The sequence below is a fragment of the Furipterus horrens genome, unplaced genomic scaffold (genome assembly GCF_987537825.1).
Source record: "Furipterus horrens unplaced genomic scaffold, mFurHor1.1.pri manual_scaffold_6, whole genome shotgun sequence".
NCBI classification, from domain to species: Eukaryota; Metazoa; Chordata; class Mammalia; order Chiroptera; family Furipteridae; genus Furipterus; species Furipterus horrens.
Genome location: NW_028327176.1, coordinates 37,271,853 through 37,294,822, shown reverse-complemented (window position 1 = coordinate 37,294,822; position 22,970 = coordinate 37,271,853). Strand labels below are relative to the sequence as shown.

Here is a 22,970-nt window from a genome sequence, read left to right as displayed (position 1 = left end):
ACACTTACAACAGTTAAAATTGCAGTTTTATGTATGTTACCACAATTAAAAGTAGAATTTGTTTATAACTTAGAACAGTGAAAGCATTTTTCAGTTGTTAAGTTTTGATTCACACATAAGCACTTTTATCCTCTGTTGTTGCCATATAAATTGATAATGACCATTCTGGAGGAGAGTTTGATAATAGTATTATGTCAAGTACCTTTAAACCTATAATATACTTTTAGAAATCTGTCCCGAAATACAAAGGGTTTTATGTTTAATGAGTTCATTTACCAAAACATTATGTATTACTGTAAAAAATGGAATTCACTTAAGTGTAAATTTATTATGGTTCCTCTGTCAAAGGAAATATTATTACATTAAAATTATGGTTTTGAAAAAATGTATGGGTGTGAGAGATGTCAACAGCAGATTGTTTTCTACAATGACCATTTATCTTTTATTACTAAAGAACAGAAGATGGAAAAGTAGTGGTAGTGACTGGAGACTTGGCTTTGAGGAGGTTGGCTCTGAAGGGGAATGGGGATTAGAAGAAAGCAGTGTAAAGGAAAAAATTAAGAAAAATTTGAGGATGTTTATACGCTTCAGGGAAGAAACCAACTGAGTTGTAAAGATTTGATGTATCTGTGTGGCAGTGTGTAATTTCCTTTAGGTTATTTTAAATGCTGAAAATAGTTTGGAGACCTTTATAAGTCTCAGACCCAGATGGTATTGTCTTGAATAAAAACTTGTCCTGCTTATTTGTTTTTGACTATGCAGAGAGAGAGAAAGAAAGAAGAGAGTGTAAATGGGAGATGTCAGGAAAGATGGAGAGAAATTACTTTATGAACTGTGAGGACATTAATCATTGAGGTTCGCCTTTGGAGAACTTTAGAGAGAGTTTGATGATATCTAATCATAAGTTTCTAAAATCCATTTCTTTTTCCCCTGGATTGGAGCCATGGCTAATACTGTGTTCAAATAGGTATTTAGTAATGATAATACATTTGTATTAATGCAGATGATGACCATAGTTTTTAAAGCAGTAAGCTTATTCTTTAATAACTGTTTTTTGCATTTAAGGGAGGAAAAGACTGAACAGTTGCTGGACTGTAAACAAGAACTTGAGCAAATGGAAACAGAACTAAAAAGGCTGCATCAAGAGGTTTGTACCTGGAACTTTTATTAAATAGGACCACTAAGTAATTTGACGTTGTCTTTTCTCCTTATAATAAATAACCTTTACCTTAATGCTTCATGAGGTTAATGAGGCTTCAAGAGATATGATGACTTTTTCGGTGTTTCCCTCTTCAAAAATGCCTGAGCCAAAACTAGAAATCACTGTCTCCGACTTTTTTCCCTGTGTCAGTGCTGTTAAACTTTGCTAAGATTCAAAGGAGCCTCGTAGAACTAGGGTAGTTTCAGGTTTCTTTTCTTTATGTATTTGACTTCCTTGGGCTTGGAAGCTAGACAACTCGACTGTAAAATTGTGGCTGTTTATGTATATCTCCCTGGGTCTCCACACTCTGATGGTATTTTATGTTAACTTATATACGACAGAATGCTTTTTAATTTTCCTATTAATAAGAGAAAAACATTTTACTTTTAAAATTTATCACTTTTTACTAAAGCTTTGAGTCATTTTCATCTTGAACCAAGGTATGTTTAAGAATTTACTTTTTAAAATCACTCTATAATGGTTTGTTTTCATTTAGAGACAATGAATAAGGTCTTCTTTAACCCATAAATGGTATGAATTGGGGTCAGGCTGGACAATTTTCTTCTCCTTACTTCCCCTAACCTGCTATTTTAACGTCACGGAATATTGCACTTGCAGGGTGATAAACTGGGACCTTTCTAGATGTATGAAACTGGACATCATAATATTTATTTCTAGATAAGCTGTGGCTGCTCTTCCACTTCTAGGTAGCAGGGGTTTTTTGTATCTATGTTTTCTCCAAAACTGTGGTTTCTCAATCTTTTTGGTCTCTAAGATCTCTTCCACTCTTAAAAATTAATGATGATTATATATATTGGCATTTAGTATATTAGAAACTAAAACTAAGAATTTTAAAAATATTCATTTAAAATAACCTATTTCATATTAACATAAAATTCGTATTTTAACTAAATAACCATTATTTTACAAAACAAAATAAAAATTAGAATGGTACTCTTTTTACATTTTTGCAAATCTCTTTAACACTTGGCTTAATTGAAGACTTCTAGATGGTTGTATCTATTTCTGTATTCATTCTGTTAAGATCCCACATGCCGCATAGCCTGTGGAAAACTCTGCTGTGCCCTCGTGACAGAATAAGAGTGGAAATGGGAAGTAATGCCTTAGAATTGTTATGAAAATAGTTTTGACCTCATGAACTCCCTGAAAAGGTTTCAGAAAACTACAGATGTCCCTGGATCACACTTTAAAAACTACTGTTCTAAAGGATTAAGGATTACGAGAAGGCTTTTAAAAGGGTGAATTTTAATATTTGTCTCAAATGGCATTAAGATATGTAGTAATCCTATGCGCTGATCCTTTTACTTGGAAGTAATTTAAAAATCAGGATTTTAATATGTTACAGCATATCTGAATATAACCATTGTTTCTCTAAAGTAACTAATGATCAACTTTAGTAATGTAGTTTGCCTGTTTTGTGTTTTTACTGTCCTGTATTTTAAAGTTGACTTTTTTTTTAACCTTAAATTAATTCTAAGGGGTTATATTAGGTAGAGGTTAACTTATTTTAAAACAGTCTGAATATTTCTTACATTTCTGACACAGAAAATTATATAAAAACTTGTAAGTAACTATAAGTTTACATACTTGTTTATAAATGCATATGTTTAAAATACTTTTTATTCTTGTTTTAGAAAAAGGCTTTATATAGCCCTGTTTAAAAAAAAACCTTGAGATATAATTTACAGACCACAAAATTCACACTTTTAAAGTATACAATTTATTGATTTTTAAAGTAGATTCATCAGGTTGTGCAACCAAGAATTATCAATTTAAAAACAGAAATATTAAAATATTTATATTTCTTTATTTTTAGAACATGAATTTGCTGTCAGATGCTCGTTCTGCGAGAATGTACCGAGATGAATTAGATGCACTTCGAGAGAAGGCAATCAGAGTTGATAAGCTTGAAAGCGAAGTCTGCAGATACAAAGAGAGGCTACATGATATTGAATTTTATAAGGCAAGAGTTGAGGTGTGTTGCATAATATAAACCAGTCACAATTTTTTTCTTTAAAAGTATTATGATTTTTAAACTGCAATGACAATGTACATAATTAATGAATGGAACTCTTAGAATGTTAGCAAATTGTAAATACCTTTAGATGTTTATTTTATGGTTAATCAGCATATTGCTCAAAATTTTTAAAAGGGGTATTTGGACATTCTTAATTTTTTTTTAAGTATATTTTACTGATTATGTTGTTACAGTAGTTCCAATTTTTTTCCCCTTTGCTTACCTCTGCCCAGTACCACCCTTCCCTCCAGCAATCCCACCCCCCTTAGTTCACATCCATGGGTCGTGCATATAAGTTCTTTGGCTTCACCCTTTCCTATATTATTATTAACATCCCCCTGTTTATTTTGTACCAACCGATTATGCTGCTTAGTCCCTGCACCATTTCCCCTTTTCTCCCCCTCCCCCCTCCCAGCTGATAACCTTCCAAATGATCCCCATACCTATGATTCTGTTCCTATTCTGGTTGCTTAGTTGGATTTTGTTTGTATTTTTTAGATTCAGTTGTTGATAGTTGTGAGTTTGTTGTCATTTTAGTGTTCATAGTTTTGATCTTCTTTTTCTTAAGTAAGTCCCTTTGACATTTCATATAATAATGGCTTGGTGATGATGAACTTCTTTAGTTTCACCTTGTCTGGGAAGCCCTTGATCTGCCCTTCCATTCCAAATGATAGCTTTGCTGGATAGAGTAATCTTGGTTGTAGGTTGCTTTTCATCACATTGAATACTTCTTGCCAGTCCCCTCCTGCCTGCAAAGTGTCCTCTGAGAAATCAGCTGATAGTCCTATAGGCACCCCCTGTAGGCAACTCTAAGGCTCTCTCTTGCTACCCCAGGACTCTTTATCTTTGGCCTTTAGCATCTCAGTCATGATGCGTCCCAGGACCCTCCTTTGCAAAAATTGGGAAGTTTTCCTCATTTGTTTCAATTCTTGCTTCCTCATTCTGCACTGGTTGACTGTTTTTTTCTTCCTTATGTTCCAAATCATTGATTTGAACCCTGGTTTTCTTCCCTTCACCATTGGTTTTGTGTGGATTTTCCTTTGTTTCACTTAGCATAGCCTTCACTTCTTTCCTTATGCGTTTGCCGTACACAAGCATATCTTTCAAGCCTGTGAGTATCTTTATAACGAGTGTTTTGAATTGTGCATCTGTTGGGTTGTCTATCTCCTCGTCCCTTAGTTCTCCCACTGGAACCTTGATTCGTTCCCCCTTTTGGGCCATACTTCTCTGTCTCCTCATTCTGACAGGCTCCTATGTTTGTTTGCCTCTGCGTCCCAAGTAGAGCTGCCAATCCTGTTATGTTGTAAGGGGCAGAGTTTTAGGGATTCGTCAGTACAGGGCGACCTGTTTCACCACATTGTGGCACTGTATGTGGGGGACGGGTCCGAGAGGGAACAATGAACAATGCCGCCTGCCCAGCACTCGCCCCTCTTCCAGGCACCACTCCCACTTCTGCACTGGACTGATGCCCCTCTAGCTGCTGCCCTGGCCGTCATTCCCAGAGTGGGTGGGTCTGCGGACGTTCTAGGACCTTGGGGGCCTTTTAAACCAGCGGACTCTGCTAAGAGACTGGCAGTTTCTGCCTCCACCTCAACCCCCACTGGTCTGCACAGTCAGAAGCAATGAGGCTTGATATTTTGTGGTGCTGGGACCGAGAGCTGCAAGGTCCCGTTTGGAGCTGGGAACACTCCCCAGGTGTCCCTCCTGACTTTAAAATGTGTGACTGCTCTTTCTGGCGGCCTGCCACTGCCGCTGCTGCTTCTGCTGCTGCTGCAGCCACCACACCGTGTCCACTCCGCCCCTCCTACCTGTCTGGATGAGTATTTCTTCTTTATATCTTTGTTTGCTGGACTTCCATACAGTTTGGTTTCTGGACTTCTGGTTGTTTCCAGTTTTGAGGTAGTTGTATTCCTTTTGTATTCCTTCTTAGTTGTGGAGGGAGACGTACAGTGTCTGTCTACGCCTCCATCTTGGCCTGAAGTCCTGATTGATTTCTTTGGACATTCTTAATTTTATTTACCTCTTGGAACTCTTTCATTCCTTTATTTAGCATTATAGGTAGAGCAGACATTTGAAGTCCTTCCCTTGTAGACAAAAGAACACATTTCTCGCTAGTAATTTCAAACTTGTTCCTAGAAGTGAAAGCAAACATATTGCTGATCAAGTCTCACCTCACAGTGCTAAATTAGGATCAGTGAAGGCACTTGTGTGGGCACACTTGCTCATGAAACAGTTTCCCCTACTTAATGATTGCCATACAATGTTGCATGAAATTGAGTTTGACAGCAAAAATTTGATAATCCTTGCATCTGCATCCTTTTTTCCTTTTTTTTTTTGTTAAAGGTATTTATTTTTAGAGGGAGGGGAAGGGAGGGAGAAAAACATCAATGTGTGGTTGCCTCTCACACCCCCGCAACTGGGGACCTGGTCCGAAACCCAAGCATGTGCCCTGACCAAGAACCAAACCAGCAACCCTTTGGTTCGCAGGTCAGTGCTCAATCCAGTGAACCACACCAGCCAGGGCTATTTATTTTTCCCTTTCTTAGTTAATTTTTGCCTTGTCTGCAAACAGTAGATATTTCCAACATGTTTATTATGGGGATAAGAAGGAAGGTATATACAAAAATTAAGATGTGAAAACATTATAAGAGAAAATAGGACATTTGAGCCTGAAAGTTATCAAAAATAGACCCAATATACTACAAATACAAGGTGAATGTTAGTTCTTTGCCAATTTTTAAATGAGTGTATGCATGACACTGTTAAAGGATTCTTATAAGATGCCACTGTTTTAATATACCGTCTCTTGACATTAGTTCATAAACAGTCATATAACTAGCAAGATATATTTGTGAACATATATCTTCAAAATGGATGTAGAGATTTATACATGTTCTCAGGATGCTTATAATTTATGTGAGTATTAGTTCAAGTCTTAGAATTTTATTCAAAAACCCCAGACCCTTCACATTCAAGTTATAGTTTTAAGTGGAAGGAAATCTTTAAATCTATTTCAGCAAGTAAATTAAGCCCTGATTCTATAGAGATTTGTGTCTTAAACATCTGCAAGACTACTTTATACTTAGTTTTTTATTCTTGTGATTAAGGGATTTAAATATACCCTGGTAGTTTTATGTGAAATTATAGTAGTATATTACTCATTCTAATGGAAGTATTGAGAATTTTTTTGCATAATAGCTTAAATTTAGGGCGAGGGGAAAAGCCAAGAAAACATCAGTTGTATTTTTATTACCTAGTATCTTTACTCTTGCATAGAACTGGTGATAAAGAGAGTAATGCTTTATTTTACAATCGAGAATTTTTATGTTTCACAACTTAAAAAATTAACAGATATTAACATGTTTGTAATAAAGCCTATTTGAAATATGTATAGGAATTAAAAGAAGACAATCAAGTTTTATTAGAAACAAAAACTATGTTGGAAGACCAATTAGAAGGAACTCGAGCTCGTTCTGATAAATTACATGAATTAGAAAAAGAGAATTTACAACTAAAGGCTAAACTGCATGATATGGAAATGGTAAGTATGTAAAGTAGATAAATTACATCTCATTTCCCTATAGTGACAAAGCATGATTAGTGTCCTAGATGCTTAAACAAAGAAGAGATTAGCTAAATAAACTCAGTACTTCTACTTTTGTATGAACACAGGAGTAATAGGAATTTCTGCTTTTGTTACAGAGGGGTGTTATTTATTTTTGTCTTGTATTTTTTTTTAATTTAATAAGCTATTGTGTAAACATACCTTTAAAAGTCAGAAATAAAACTGTTTAGCTTTGGGTCAGAATCCTTTGTTGCATTGCTAAACCTGTATATTGACTATGAAGAAGAGTTTTCAGTGTCCCCAAACCTCACTTTAAAAGAAGATCAGACACCAGGTCATTATAATGACCTGTAGTAATTATAATACCTGATTATTGCCTTTAAACTGTGAAAATGTTAAGCAACTGAAAATTTATCCTCATATTATTCAGTTTCTGATAAAAAGTTATAAGTAATAAAATATTAGCTTGAAATTGTACTGTTTCTTAGCTTTCTTTTCTCTCCCTACTTCCTGCCAACAAAAAGGAACGTGATATGGATAGAAAAAAGATTGAAGAATTAATGGAAGAAAATATGACTTTGGAAATGGCACAAAAGCAAAGTATGGATGAATCATTGCATCTTGGCTGGGAATTGGAACAAATATCCAGAACTAGTGAACTTTCTGAAGGTATTCCCAATATTGATTTATTTAAATGGATTGACGAATAAATGAAATTTTATTTATGCTTACATTTCTGGATATTTTATTGCATTATTTTCCCTAAGTGGAGATGTTTCAGAAGGCCAGGTTTTCTGTAGATTTGATTTCACAGAGTACTATGTTATTTCCACATTCCTGGGTCTGATTATAAAGGTAATCAGACATGCAACACATGTCTTACAACTAAACTTTGAGTGTAATACCAGGTTTCATCAGTTGTTTAGGCATTATTTTATGTTAGTATCACAAAAAACTAGAATACCAATTTATTAATTTGAGAAAAATGCCATCTACTAAGTAGAACAGGAAAGTCATATTAGCTGGTCAGCAGATTTTTTGGCTGTAGTCAAACTTAAATAGGAAGTCAAAACATAGAAGAGTTTTAGGTGAATATGTAGCCAGAATGAAACAAGTTAAGGATCTTCATGGCTACTTTCATCAGTATATATAATCTCCATTTTAGGATTATACCTACCAACCAGTCCAGCCCCAGTTATACCATGAAGATAATGAAAGATCCTCCCCCATCACCCCAGATTATTAACTTTTTACTCTTTTTCCTAAGCTCCACTATTGACTTGTCCTGTGTCTTAAAGCTAGACATAGACATCCAATACAGTTGTTTGGGTTATAGTTCTGCTTATGCTATTACTGATACACTTTATTGAAATTACAGTCAGGTCACATTTATTTGAATTAGGTTCCATAATTTCTCAGTTACCCAATATTAGATTATTCCATATGCTTTCCTTCAGCAGATATTTATTAAGCAACTGCCATGTGTAAAATATTATACCAGGCCCTGAGGATATAATGGTGTGATTGACGTAAGGTCTGAAGACAGTTTATATAGTCTGATTCTTGCAGAATAATTACTTCTACAGATGACTCTTATTTATTACCATTAGGCTTTTCCTAGTTTTGCACTTGAGAACCTAATTCCAAATTCTAAGATTCTGTGTAAATTTCTTACATAGTAAATGATACTTATTCAGTGAGCTTGCTGAGATCTATTAATTAAAATATTTGTGGAACTCTTCATTCTATTTCTTGTGAATTGAGTTACAAAGAAAGCAACTCATACTTAAATGTTTTCTTTCTAAAGTAGTTAAAATAACACTCTTAAAAGTTTCATCATCTGTTAAGTGAGGACAATAATAGTAAGTACCTGGTAGGGTTGTTGTGAGGATTGAATTTCTTAATACTTATGAAGCCCCTAGAAAAGTGCCTGGTATATAGTAAGCATTTGAATGTTCAGAATTATTATGATGATGATCATTATATCAATTGTTTTGCAATTGTTCTTAGCTGGGGTCATATACCTGAATATTCATTTTAATGTGGTGTCATTTTTTTCTTTTGAATATACAAGGGACTCTCTAGAAAATTTGTAAAATGTGGAAAAATATAAAGGAGGAAATCAAAGTCACTAATAATTTCTTAAATCATTTTTACATTTCAAAAAACTTGCTTCTAGAATTTTTCCACACACATGTAGTTATTTCAGATTAATGTGTACACACAATTCAGGTTCTGTTTTGTACCTAAGATTATAATATAGGCAGTCTTTCATGTTGTTAAAAATGTGTTGTAATTATCCTTTTTAATTCTTCATAGTCTGACTTGAAGCTTCTATGAAGCACACTCATAGTATTGAAAGTATTATTGAGATATATCATGTATTCTAGCCTTAATCTTGTTAATTTGAAATGCCTGACTACAAATCATGAACTAGAGTTTTACTAAAGAAAACTTGGACAACTAATGGAATTTAAAGAGTCAGTGACTATCTAGTGTACCAGCTTTTAATGAAAGATTAGCAATATGCTGACTAAGACAAAAGCTGGAAATAAGAATTCAGGCTTTCTTTACTTAAAATCTGGAGAATATTTTACTACACCTAATTTTGTAAAGAATATATGTTTATGAGGCTATATGGGTCTTTATGTGAGTGTGTGTATTTCTTTGCTTTTGGAGAATTTCAAACACAAAAGTAGACAAACCTAGCCCTGGCTGGGTTGCTCAGTTAGTGGAACATCATCCCATACACCAAAAGGTTACAGTCTCCGTTTCTGGTCAGGACACATACCTAGACTGTGGGTTTATAAAAGGCAACCATTGATCTCTCTGTCTCTCTCTCTCTTCCCCGTCCTTTCTGTCTCTCTTTCTTCTCTCTCCCTTCCTTTCTCTAAAAATCAAAAACATATCCTCAGGTGAGGATTTAATAATTTTTTTTAAAAAAGTAGACCTAGAAATGCCCTCCCATACTTCTAGTCATTGCCCTTCCTAAAATCTAGGATTTCAAAATAAATTCTGGGCAGTCAGAATCAGATTAGAATTTTTTTCCCTCAAGCTGTCTTCCTTTAATTTTTGAAAGTGTGGCATAGGTATGCTTTATACTTCTTATGTGAGCCACATGTGACTATGAGATCCACCAGGCCATAACTATATTTTGTATAGGTAACCTAAGACTCATTGAGGTTAAAGTATCTTAGTATTGTCAAGTAGTTAATTTCTCATGGAACTAGAAGTGGAACTAGAGTCTCTTGAGTCTAAGTTTTGCATCCCATCCCCCCCCCACGACTAGAATCCTTACGGATGCATTAAAAAATTCAAGATTTAGCCCTAGCTGGTTTGGATCAGTGAATTGAGTGCTGGCTTGTGAACCAAAGGATCACTGGTTCAATTCCCAGTCAAGGCACATGTCTGGGTTGTGGGCCAGATCCCCAGTTGGGGGAGAACGAGAGGCAACCACACACATTGATGTTTCTCCCCCTCTCTTTCTTTCTCCCTTCCCTTCTCTCTAAAAATAAATAAAATCATTTAAAAAATTCAAGATTCACCTGTCTTTTATGTTTTTTTTCCATTTTGTCTATCTTTATAAATATTTTATATATTTAAGAACCAGGTGATGTACTGCCTATGTACTCAATATTTTAAATAGTAAAGAGTAAATGTAGTTTTACTGATGACATATTTTTCATTATTGTAGCACCACAAAAATCTTTAGGCCATGAAGTGAGTGAGTTGACATCAAGTAGGTTATTAAAGTTGGAGAAGGAAAACCAGAGCTTGACAAAAACCATAGAAGAGCTGCGGAGTACTATGGATTCTGCAGAAGATAACACTTCCAAAATACTGAAAATTGAAAAAGAAAATCAAAGACTAAGTAAAAAGGTAAGTAAAAATTAATGTCTAATGTTAAAAATGTATATGTAAAAGTATAAATAAATAGCACTATACTAAGACATATTCTAGTTTTTAATGTGCCCTCAATTACTATTTTAACTTATAGAAATTTTTAACATACATAAATGTAAAATAAGTGAATTCCTAGACTTCATTATTCAGCTTCAACAATTATTAACTTATAGCGAGTCTTATATCTACCCCTTCTACTCTCCCAATAACCACTAGATGACTTTGAAGTGAATTTTAGATATAGTATTATGTCACCAACAAATCTCAGTTTGTATCTCCAAAAATTAAGAAATTTTTTAAAACAATCAAGAACAGTGACATCATCACACTTTAAAAATTAATCATTTTTGTCAGCATTTTAATCTCTTCAATTCTATTATGTTTTTTATTTATATTTTGTTGGAATCTGAATCCAAATGAGATCATATGTTCAATCAATTATTGTGACCCATAACTCTTTTTTTAGTCTATAGGTTTACTCTTTTTTTCTTAGCAATTTTTCTGTTGAAGAAACCAGGTTACTTGTCTGAGTTTTCCCACAATGTAGATTTTGCTGATTGCATTTTTTGTTGCCTATATTAACTGATTTACAGTAGGCGTAATCAGATCCAAATTGAGTTTTTATTGGGTTGGCCAAAAAGTTAGTTTAGTTTTCTCCATACAATGGCTCTAATAGTTTCTTGCTACTATTGACATCTTGGCCAAATAATTCTTTGCTGTGGGGCTGTCCTATGCATTGGAATGTGTTTAGCAGCGCCCCTGGCCTCTACGCACTAGAAGCCAATAGCGGGAGATAGCTGACATACTCAAAGTATCCAAATCAATGAAGTTATTGGTGAAAATGAAAAATGTGTTATTTATTTTATGGAAAAACTAAACAGACTTTTTGGCCTACCCTATAATAAACGTATTCACAAGGAGTATATATATTTCAATCAGAAGCCACATGTCTGGTTGTCTCTCTTTTTCTGATACCGGTTGTCATGGAAAATCATTTGCTTGGATCCTTTAATCAGCAATCGCAAAATCTTGATTTTCTAATTACATCATCCCTTCTTAATGTGGTAGCTAGGGTATTTCTATAAAGAAAAACTTTTTAAAAACTACTGGTTTAAAGAAAACACCATTGGTTATTCTAGGAAATGCTTATATGGAAAAAAGAAAAGCAGGATGGATCTTTGATCCTATCCCTTTATTTTACCAGTTTCCTAATAAAATATTGGTTTTCTCACATCTGCCTGACATAATTTAGTGAGTTTGTTCGTTTTAGTGTTATTATGAACTCATGGATTTAAGAATATTTGTTCAAAGTGTTTCAATCCACTGCATTTTTGTGGTGTCCCAATGAAACTGTTTCCTGAATCTATATGACACAACCTTAGCACTTCTTGGGAGCTTCCTTGTTTTTTGCAATGACAAAATGTTCTTGGCTCCTAGCCATTTCTAGTTTTTCCTTTGATAGCTCCTGGGTTTCTAGACTTCATTATGAAAATCTCCCTAACTTTTAGACCAGTGATTTTTTAACTATAGTATGCATCAGAGTCACCTGTATGACTTGTTAAAACATCACTGAGCCTGATACCTAGAGTTTCTGGGTTTTTTTAGTAGGTTTAGAGTGAGGGTTAAGAATTATCATTTCTGGCCCTGGCTGGTGTAGCTCAGTGGATTGAACTCCAGCCTGTGAACCAAAGGGTCGCAGGTTCATTTCCCAGTCAGGGCACATGCCTTGGTTGCAGGCTGGGACCCCACCCCAGTTGGGGGCAGGCGAGGGGCAACCACACACTGATATTTCTTTCCCTCTGTCTTTTCTTCCTGTCTCCTCTCTATAAAAGTAAATAAATAAAGTCTTAAAAAAAAAAAAAAGAATTCTCATTTCTAATAAGTTCCTTGGTGATGCTCATTCTGCTGTTTTGGAACCATGCTTTGAGGGATCAGTGACTTACATAATGTGAATAGACTTCTTGATATTCTTGCAAGATATTTACTCTTAAAACATTTTTTTATCATCTTTAGTCCATTAACAAAATAATTTTGATAAGTATTTAACAGCATAGTGTTAAAGAAGAAGTCGCCATCTAGAACTTGGAACAGTTTTATTTTGGTTGTCACTATAATTGAATCTAAATTATAATTTAATTTTGAAATTATCTTTGAAATCTAAATTAATAAATACTTAGTGATTCTAATATTTTTGATAAATCAATTGGATAAAAGTTGTTTTTTGTAACTAAATGTTTCACTTGAGTCCCACTAATGTAAAACAACAAATTAATTAGTTATCCATATATTTTCATTTATAATGGGAGAAAGAGATTAATTAGTTACTAATAATTAAAAGCTTCCCACACATGTAAATTAATGTTGAATTGTGTTACTGGATAAGACGTGTGACTTGATGCTTTTGAGATATGCTTTTGAGATATTATTGAAAGATTATTTTCTATGTACAGTTATCTTCCATTATGTTAAAATAAAAAATTCAATTTGCTTTATATAAGACTTAAAATTTTTAGAGTTCTTTACTATTGATATAAAGATTTAAGTAATATTTAAACTTGAAGTGGAATATTTTATATAGCTAAAATTTTTCTTAATTTTTTTAATTACCTGAATATGTTCTATAATAATGGGGAAATCAATGATATAGCCTATTTTGAATTTAAATTTACTTTTTCATACTAATTATACTTATTAACCACATCTTTTACTATATCTTTAAAATGTGTTAATGAAAATAAATTTAAACCCAGAATATAAATATTTTTTGAGTTTTGTTCAGTCTGTTTTTTCCCAGTATTTTAAAATTTTAAACCAAGTCCCTTTTTGTTTCCTCATTAAATTTCTGCCACCATTTCTTATCTTTTCCCTTCTGCTTTTTATATTCTTCTCTTCCTTCTTGTACACCAAAATTGTTTGACTATAAAATTTTACATTACAAATAAATGCAAGTCAAGAGAGCCTTTCAGTAAGACTGGTATATTCTTCATATAGCACATAATTATTATATATTCACTTGGATTTGTCTTTGTGTTTACAAGTAGAAATTTGCCTTCAGAGATGCAGAGGATAAGAAAAATAGTCATGTCTGCATATTTCCTGTAACTGCTAAAATTAGCATGGAATATTACTTGAATGTCTCTACTAAATTCTTAAATTTCACCATTTGGGCATTAAAATTGTATTTTATCTTTAATTGAGTGATTATATTTTGTTTTGACATGATTGTACTGTTTTAAAATACTTACTGACATATTGTTTTGTGATTAATTTTCTCCAGGTTGAAATTCTTGAAAATGAGATTATTCAAGAAAAGCAAAGTCTTCAGAATTGTCAAATTTTAAGCAAGGATCTAATGAAGGAGAAGGCTCAGCTTGAAAAAACAATTGAAACACTTAGAGAAAATTCAGAGAGACAGGTTGACAAATTTCTTATTAAGCATTGTATTTTAACATTAACAAAAGTTAGTTTATGCAAATGAAATGATCATATAATATTAAAGGGAAGTATTTTATAATTTTTTTAGATTTTAAAGTGAGATTTTACATCCCTTTCTGTGCCATGTATTTTAGGAAATTTAAAGGGAAGGATTAGAGTTTTTTTAATTGCAGTGTGATTAGTAATTGTCTTGTATAAAATTTTGCAGTACGTGTACTTTCAAGTGTCTGTGGAAATGGCTATAGAGTGGATTTGGGGAGCAATGGGAGTGGAGTTGGTAAATCATGTGCTGTACTCCAACCCGACTGAAAACGGGAGAAGTGGTGGCAGCAACCATCTTGGAGACGCTCAAATTTATTTTCAGTAGTTACTGATCTTTCTCATTTTATGCTTGAGGAAACAACTGGATAGGCTGACTTGCAATTTTAAAATTTTTATTTATTTTTTAGATTTAAAAGGATTTGTTTTATATTATCTAGGTCTAGTCCTCAGGCCACCTATAAAAATAGAGATTTATGTAGAGTTACAGAAGAAAAATTCCAGAATTAAGCATGAATCAGTATTTTACTAGGTTCTCAGGGGATTGTTTAACATGCTTAATTTTATAACTGTTAAACTAGACCATGCCATGAATTGGGCGGATTAGTTCTCAAATGTACCAGAGGGTTTTGTTATTTTGATGTTTCCAAATTATAATTCTTTTGGAGAACGAGTGCACACACATACACACCGTATATATACATATATACAATATAGCAAATATTTACTGAGGATCTTCTGTGTATAAGCATTGCAAAATTTACTTGTGAAAGTAAAAGCTTATATCCTCAAGGAGATAGGTGGGTACATACGTTTCACCTATATTCATATTTGAACTTCAAACATGCATTTAAATAATATGAAGATTATCTTTATTGATATTAAACACATCTCTCTTAACCATTCCTTTACATTACAAACTCCCTAAAGACATGAACTTTCATGACCTAGTTGGCAGTGCATGTATGCAGTGGGCTCTCAATGAATGTTTGTCAGAATTAAAAGTAAGCTAGATATGCTTAGCCCCCTTTTTGTTCTGTTTTCCCTGTTAGTTTTTGGAAGGGCATAACTATGTAATTTAAAATATTTGGTTCTTGCTTAATTAAGTTTTCTATTTTCTCCTTTTTAAAAAAAATTAGATTAAAATATTGGAACAGGAAAATGAACATCTGAATCAAACTGTGTCTTCCTTAAGGCAGCGCTCCCAGATAAGTGCTGAAGCAAGGGTGAAAGACATTGAAAAAGAAAATAGAATTCTCCATGAATCTATCAAAGAAACAAGTAGCAAGCTAAGCAAGATTGAATTTGAAAAAAGACAAATTAGAAAAGAATTGGAACATTATAAAGAAAAAGGAGAACGAGCAGAAGAACTTGAAAATGAGTTGCATCATCTTGAAAAAGAAAATGAATTGTTACAGAAAAAAATAACCAATTTAAAAATTACTTGTGAAAAAACTGAGGCCTTAGAACAAGAAAATTCAGAGCTAGAAAGAGAAAATAGAAAATTAAAAAAAAGATTGGATGGCTTTAAAAACCTTACTTTTCAGTTAGAATCCCTAGAGAAAGAGAATTCCCAACTTGATGAGGAAAACTTAGAACTGCGAAGAAATGTGGAATCTTTGAAGTGTGCAAGCATGAAAATGGCTCAGCTACAATTAGAAAATAAAGAACTGGAAAGTGAAAAAGAGCAGCTTAAGAAGGGTCTAGAGCTTATGAAAGCATCTTTCAAGAAAACAGAACGCTTAGAAGTTAGCTACCAAGGTTTAGATACAGAAAATCAAAGGCTACAGAAGGCTCTAGAGAACAGCAATAAAAAAATCCAGCAATTAGAGAGTGAACTACAAGACTTAGAGATGGAAAATCAAACATTGCAAAAAAACCTAGAAGAGTTAAAAATATCTAGCAAAAGACTAGAACAGCTAGAAAAAGAAAATAAATCATTAGAGCAAGAGACTTCTCTACTGGAAAAGGATAAGAAACAACTGGAGAAGGAAAATAAGAGACTCCGACAACAAGCAGAAATAAAAGATACCACATTAGAAGAAAATAATGTGAAAATTGGAAATTTGGAAAAAGAAAACAAAACTCTATTCAAAGAGATTGGTATTTATAAAGAATCCTGCATTCGTCTGAAAGAATTAGAGAAAGAAAATAAAGAGCTTGTAAAAAGAGCAACTATTGATATAAAAACTTTGGTTACATTACGTGAGGTAAGTATGTTTGCCTAAATTTAAGGCAAAAAATTTTTTAATATTTTTAACTCAAGGCTCCTTTAAGTTTTATTGGAACCTATCAGTAATTTGTATCTTCTGCTTATGGCTGTAAAGCAGAAATTTAGAATTAAAACTAGAAACAATCTTCAAGTTTCCTACTTTGTTAAACTGGTAAGTACATGTAACTTGTATTTTTAAAGAAATTGTACTAATAAAGTTTCCATGGAGTATCTGACTTGTTACATTATAATTTTATTTCAACATGTTATAATATTTGAGTAAGACTCTTACTGAATGCTGAGTATAATGGGAAGTACGAAAGCCACTATTTATTGACTGCTGTGTGTCAAATACTAAGCTAAGGATCTCGTAAGTCATATTTATATATATGACCATTTTTTTTATAGATATTATATCCATTCGATTAAAAAACTGAGGTTCAGAGACATTAAGTAATTTACTCAGGATGTCACAGTTAACAAACAAATGGCAGAGTTGAGTTGCTGGATTCAAATCCAATTCTTTCCAGATGCTAAAGCCCCATGAATTTTGATCTCTAAGCTAGAGAATTCAAATCAGGTTGAACTTAAAGGTCAACATTGAACCATTGATAGTTGCTTGGATCTGTATGTTGAGAAAAAGTCTCAAATTTATAGGAGTAGATTGTGAAACATGATTGCTGCAGATCGGAAGATAGCGAGCTTGGCTCTCTTTTGCTATCCGTGTGCTATACTATATATGATAACCCTTTAAGTTCATTTTAAAATTATCTTAGTTAGCATTCTGGTAGAAAGTCACATCGGGAAGTCTGCATTTCTGCTAAACAGGCATTGAGAAGGGATCATTATGAGCAATTCATTTTTCTTCTTCATGTTGTTATACAGTCTTACAGACATGAACAGCAGGTTCCTTGTGCACCTCTCAGAATGCCCTTAGTTCTAAATATCCATATCCTCTTCCCATGGGAGAGGGATGCTTGTGGGAGAAGGGTATTGTGTAGGAAGAAACATACACTAAATTTCTAGCTCCTTCTTGAGAACTTAATGGATATGTGTTTTTTTCCTCACAGTCTGAAACGTAAGATGTGGATTCACAAGTAGAGAGTAAATGGTTTCTCCTTTTAGTTTTAAACACTAAAAAGTTAAAAAGAAGTATTAGCCAAAAAAACACAAAACTATTCTGTTTGGACTACATTATATTATCGTTGCTTAACTACTTAATAATGAAAGTTCTACCGCATTTATGTCTTCACTGCTTCGAATCATATACATTCCTGAATAGTGGTAGTTAGAATCTTGGTTGAATTAGATGTTTATGTTATTGACACTTACGTGAATTTTACATTCCTTTTAAAATAAGGATTTGGTGAGTGAAAAATTAAAGACTCAACAAATGAATAATGATCTCGAAAAATTAACCCATGAGCTTGAGAAGATAGGTTTAAACAAAGAGCGACTCTTACATGATGAGCAAAGTACTGATGACAGGTGAGTATTAAGTCTGTTTGGCAGAGTTGAAATTATTATTTTTTTGTTCAAACATTGGTTCTTTCCTGTACTAGCTACAGAATACTTTTATATATTTTATTTCACTGTTTCTGGTTCCTTTCTCCCCTTAGAGAAAGTTTAATGGAAAAGTTAAAAATAGGATAAAGACAGCCTAATATTGATCTAAGAAAAAAAAAGAGCTAAAGTGTAATATAAATACAGTTTCATAATAGGAAAACAGGATGCCACCTAGGTAGCAGAAGATCTAAAGCTCTAATTGCCTGTGAAAGTAGAATGGAGACAGTAACAAAAATCAAACCCCCCTTTAGTGAAATATGCAGTCAATTTAAGCAAGTTATTTTTTTATTTGAGTCATGTGCTTAAACGCCTCAATTTTCTTATTTATTTTGTGTGCCAAAATATGGACTTAAAGAGAAATGGAAGAAAAGCATGAAATAAAAATACATTGAGAAACAATTCAGGTATAAAAAATAAGGTAGAAAACTAAGGCTTGACAAACAATAAAAAATTAACATGTACTATTTAATTTTGAGAATTATCAAGACAGTGTGAAAGAAAATTTCTATTCCATGTTAATTATAGTCTGTCAAACAGTTAATCAGATTTTCAAGTAGTATACTGTTTGGCTTCTAGTTGGCTACATGATTCCAGCTAAAAGTGTGTAACATTACTTCTAGTAAATATTTTTATTCTAATCAAGTAAATGTACAAAGGAAAAATTAATGGTCATTATATGAGATTTGTGTATATAATCTTGAGAAATTTAAAGTTAATAGAACAGATTGCTACTTTTAAAGGTTCTATAAAAAATAGAAGTAATTTGAGGCACTTATTCTAGCAGTCAAGTCAAACAACCATAATTAAATTGATTATATGGGTATTTTATGAGAAAAAATAATTTTCAGTGAAACAGATAGTCAAGGGCCAATTTAGTTGACTATTTCTTAATATACATACTGAATTTGCATCACTTTATTCACAGAGATTTATTACCTGCCACTTGTAAGACATTCAAAAAATTGACTCCCCTTCTGTCAAAAAAAGTAGGGTAAACTATGTAGTTGCCATAACTGACCCTATGTTACAAATTTATGAAATCAGCTTTAGATAGGCCCTTCATTCTGTTTGGTACCTCTTGTCAAAACTTAATTCATACAGTTAGTTAATGTTAATTGAGCTCTTACTTTCTGCTGGTTATCAGGCATCAAAGAAATGATAGGCTTAGGCTAAACCTTAAAAAGTGACAGAAATTTGCAAAGTGGAAACTGGGGAAGAGCATTCCATACAAATAAAGCACAGAAGTGTGTTGAGCAGTTCTTATAGAGTGACGTGAAAGATGAATTAGAGAAGAGGCAGTTTGGAGGCACAGAGACCAATTAGAAAGGTCTTGTAATATTCTAAACCAGATAGAAAGTAGAAGCTCACTGACATAAATTCCTTTAACATTCTTCTCTTGCATCTCGGAATTTATGCGTATCTGCATTTGTCTTTACCTTTTATTTCTGATGTTGTCCTTAATTCTTTTGTTAGTCTAATCTTTTTATCTTTCCAATTGATGTCATTCCCTCTGCTCTCCTTTAAAGATACAGTTATTAAGATATTCTTTCCATAAAGGAATAGTTTAGTGGTGGAATCAATAAATAGATAAAAATGCAACAAAGCAAATTTAGTGATAGAGTTGTAAACACTGCTATGCAATCACTCTGTCTTTCTCTTTTAACAGCTCTTTCTGGTGTCTTCTTTCCATAGAGCTTCCTAGGGTTATGTTCTCAGGCCTCTTTATCAGTTCATTCTATGTGCTGAGCACGCCCATCATCTTGCCTGATATCCATCATTATTCTCTGCTTACTGAACATCTCTATCTGGACAGTCCAGAAGCAACTCAGGCATCACAAATTCAACATCCAAAGACAGACTCATTAAATGCTTTGAAAATGTTTGTTGACTCAAGCTGATACCAAAATGAGTGAGATATCTTCTCTGTTCCCAATGATCTTAAAATCTGGTTGAGCAGAAAAATATATATGCACAAATTAATTACAGTACACGGAAGAATATGATAAAATTTTTCATTATGTACTTTAGGTTTTTATTTGGATTAGTTAGTTATTGAGGTTCTTGGGTGTTAGACATAGATTAATCCTAATTTCTAGTTTATGATTCACATACTGTAAAAAGCCTTAATTAAGTATAGTATAATTATTCATGAACACACCATTCAAAAAGAAAACTGGAATATTCACATTCACATCTGTCTGCCTCTTCTCACTCACAGGTGTCCTGTGCCTTTAGTACATCATCCCCTTTTTAGAGTATTCTGCACGTATGATACTTTATATCCTGAAGACAAAGTCTTCAGTGAGTTTCCAGTCTTGACTGTTAATATGTTCTTGTGTAAATACTTTACATTTAATATTATAGATGAATGATTGATAATAAGTCTTTCACTTTCTATAGACCTTATTCTTATAAAACTAAGAGGAATATTTTGAAACTTATAAAACTAAACGGTGTATAATGCCTCTTTAGAGCAATAATTTTTGCTTTTGAACAACCTAGGCTGTAATCTGGAGCTCCATTTTTCTCAGTGATTTTTGTTTCTTTATTACCAGAAATAGTTTAAAAGGGGGACACTAGGGCAGTAAGAGGGGAAGAATTTAATTTGCCACCAAAAAAAAAAAGAAAAAACTGTATTGGAAGATCTATTGACACCAGTATCTGTGGTCATAAATTATCTTTAAAAATAATTTCTGCCCTATAGTAACACACTTCTATTATTTTTGTGCTTGCATAGTAGATACAAACTTTTGGAATCAAAATTAGAATCCACTCTAAAGAAGTCCCTTGAAATAAAAGAGGAAAAAATCGCTGCTTTAGAAGCTCGATTAGAAGAATCTACAAATTATAACCAGCAATTGCGCCAAGAACTTAAGACGGTAAGTGATTTCCTTGAAGAGAATTTTAATTGTTAAATATTTGGAGACAAAATTTAAAGTAGAAAATAAAACTGTAACATTATTTTATTAATATTTTATTTTTTTCTTAAATTTGAGAGTGTTCTTAAATAGATCTTTGTCATGTAATTTATGACAAACTGTATTTTGTCTATATACTATAAGTTATTCAGTCCTATTTTATGTGTGTATGTCCCCCATGAAGTTAAGAACGTATCAGAATTGTAAGAGTGGGATGGGGAAAAGGCAGGCTTATTTCATGGGTAAAAGCTCTCAATGCAATACTGACACTTCACTCTGACACTTTACTCTGACACTTTTTTCCTTTTGAGAATCCAGACAAAAGATTGATAAGCGAAGATACAGGTGTAAGAATACCAAGTATGGGAAATCATATGTGTAATAAAAACATACCCGATCTCATAAATTTGAGGGTTTTTTTCCTAGATATGTTTTCTTGTGATTTTTAGAATTATTCAATGGGTTAAACGAGGTGGGGGCAACTGTCTGTTTTTCCTACATGAATAAATTGAAAATGAAGGGACTTGCCCATTCCATTGGGTTAATATAATACTATCTTGGGAGAATCATATTCTGGTTTATTCTCCCTTTAACATCTCTGCAGTGCTCCCAGGAATGGTTTTATAGTCAACTAAACATTCAGACTTACAAAATTACTATAGGCCACATTGAGAACCATTTGATTCAGAACACCAGAGGAAATTACAAGTAGATAGGAGGATACTGTCAGGTGTCCTTCTTCACATGGTTGTCTGGGAATCATCTTTCCACCAGATGACAATTTAAGGTCAAATGAGATTCATATTGGATGTGTATTGAAGCTGCCCTGGCCTTAAGACTCCCTGTTCCACAGTCATCATCTTTTGCAGCAACTCCAAAGGCATAGATTTAAGATCCCACAATAGTTACTACTGGTTTTAAGAGTCTGCACTCACAGAGGTTCAAAGATATGGCTTCCTATTAGGCATTTATAGTTCTCCCAGTCCAAATACAATTGATCAGTGAGGTCATATTTCCCATAAGCAAACCTGCCTGGTAACCGAGAACATTCCAATTTTATCAGGTTTCTAGAGAAAGTTAATATCAATTTCTAATACAGGAAGGAAAAATATTTTGTCCCTCATTTGCCCTTAAGCATCATTGCTGCTGTTTGTCTCAGACATTACCATGGAACAAGTATTGTTGCAGAAGAAATTCTAGACCTTTGTTTAGTTAACATAAAGGATTATCAAAAAAATAAAGTTAAATTTGATGCCAGATATCATAACCTGCTTTATTTCCTGAAAATTTTTTTACCCTATTAAGCAGTATAAATAGGTTACAAGTAAAGTCAACTCATGAAGCTACTTATCTAGAAAATAAGTGGGTTTGCATAACGGTTGGTATATATGTATTTCAACTATAAAAGGTAGAGATTTAAAAGTCCATCATCTTTTACTTCCAGCCATTTTGGTATAACTACTGTTAGACTAGCTTCCTGCCATAAACATGCATTCAGCTGGAATTACACTGTTCTAACTTTTAGTACTACACATGAAGAGGTATATCACTTGAAGATAGACTATGAAAGTTAAATATGAGTAGCATAAGGCCTAAAGAAACTACTAAAATAGCATGACAAAGAGGTATGGCTAATATGCCAGCAAAAGAGGAAACTGAATGATTAAAAAAATCCAAAAGAAGGCAGAAAAATAAAAAAGATGGAACGAAGTACAGATTAGACAAGTAGAAAACAAATAGCAAGATGGCAGGTTTAAATCATATCATATTAAAAATCACATTAAATATAAAAGGTCTAAAACCCCAGGTAAAAGTCAGAGATTAATGGATTAGATCAAAAGGCAAGACCTACCTACCTCAATGTTGCCTCTAAGAAACCTTGATGGAAATTTATGTTTTGTTTTCTGTGTGAACTTAAATTAGAGATTCTGATTAATGATACATAAGTGAAAGGACCTTGTTTGAAACTAGTTGTAAGAACCATAGCCTAAAAATGAGAAACTTGGAGATTTATTCTCAGGTCTTCTTAATAATGACATATGTCTATAACTTTTCTAAGCCTAAGGGGGGGAAAAAAGACGCTGTGGGAAATT

At 33.2% G+C, this 22,970-nt stretch overlaps 1 protein-coding gene across 1 annotated transcript in view; it reads left to right on the top strand.

Moving 5' to 3' along the window:
* CCDC88A (coiled-coil and HOOK domain protein 88A) overlaps positions 1-22,970 on the top strand; it is a 131,162-nt gene that overhangs the window by 79,155 nt on the left and 29,037 nt on the right. Inside the window, exons 9-17 of the mRNA XM_090281311.1 lie at positions 1,066-1,147; positions 3,039-3,197; positions 6,634-6,780; positions 7,329-7,473; positions 10,499-10,683; positions 13,985-14,122; positions 15,321-16,391; positions 17,754-17,881; positions 20,697-20,838. Coding sequence (XP_090137437.1) covers positions 1,066-1,147; positions 3,039-3,197; positions 6,634-6,780; positions 7,329-7,473; positions 10,499-10,683; positions 13,985-14,122; positions 15,321-16,391; positions 17,754-17,881; positions 20,697-20,838 — 2,197 coding nt within the window. The remainder of the gene's footprint in view (positions 1-1,065; positions 1,148-3,038; positions 3,198-6,633; positions 6,781-7,328; positions 7,474-10,498; positions 10,684-13,984; positions 14,123-15,320; positions 16,392-17,753; positions 17,882-20,696; positions 20,839-22,970) is intronic.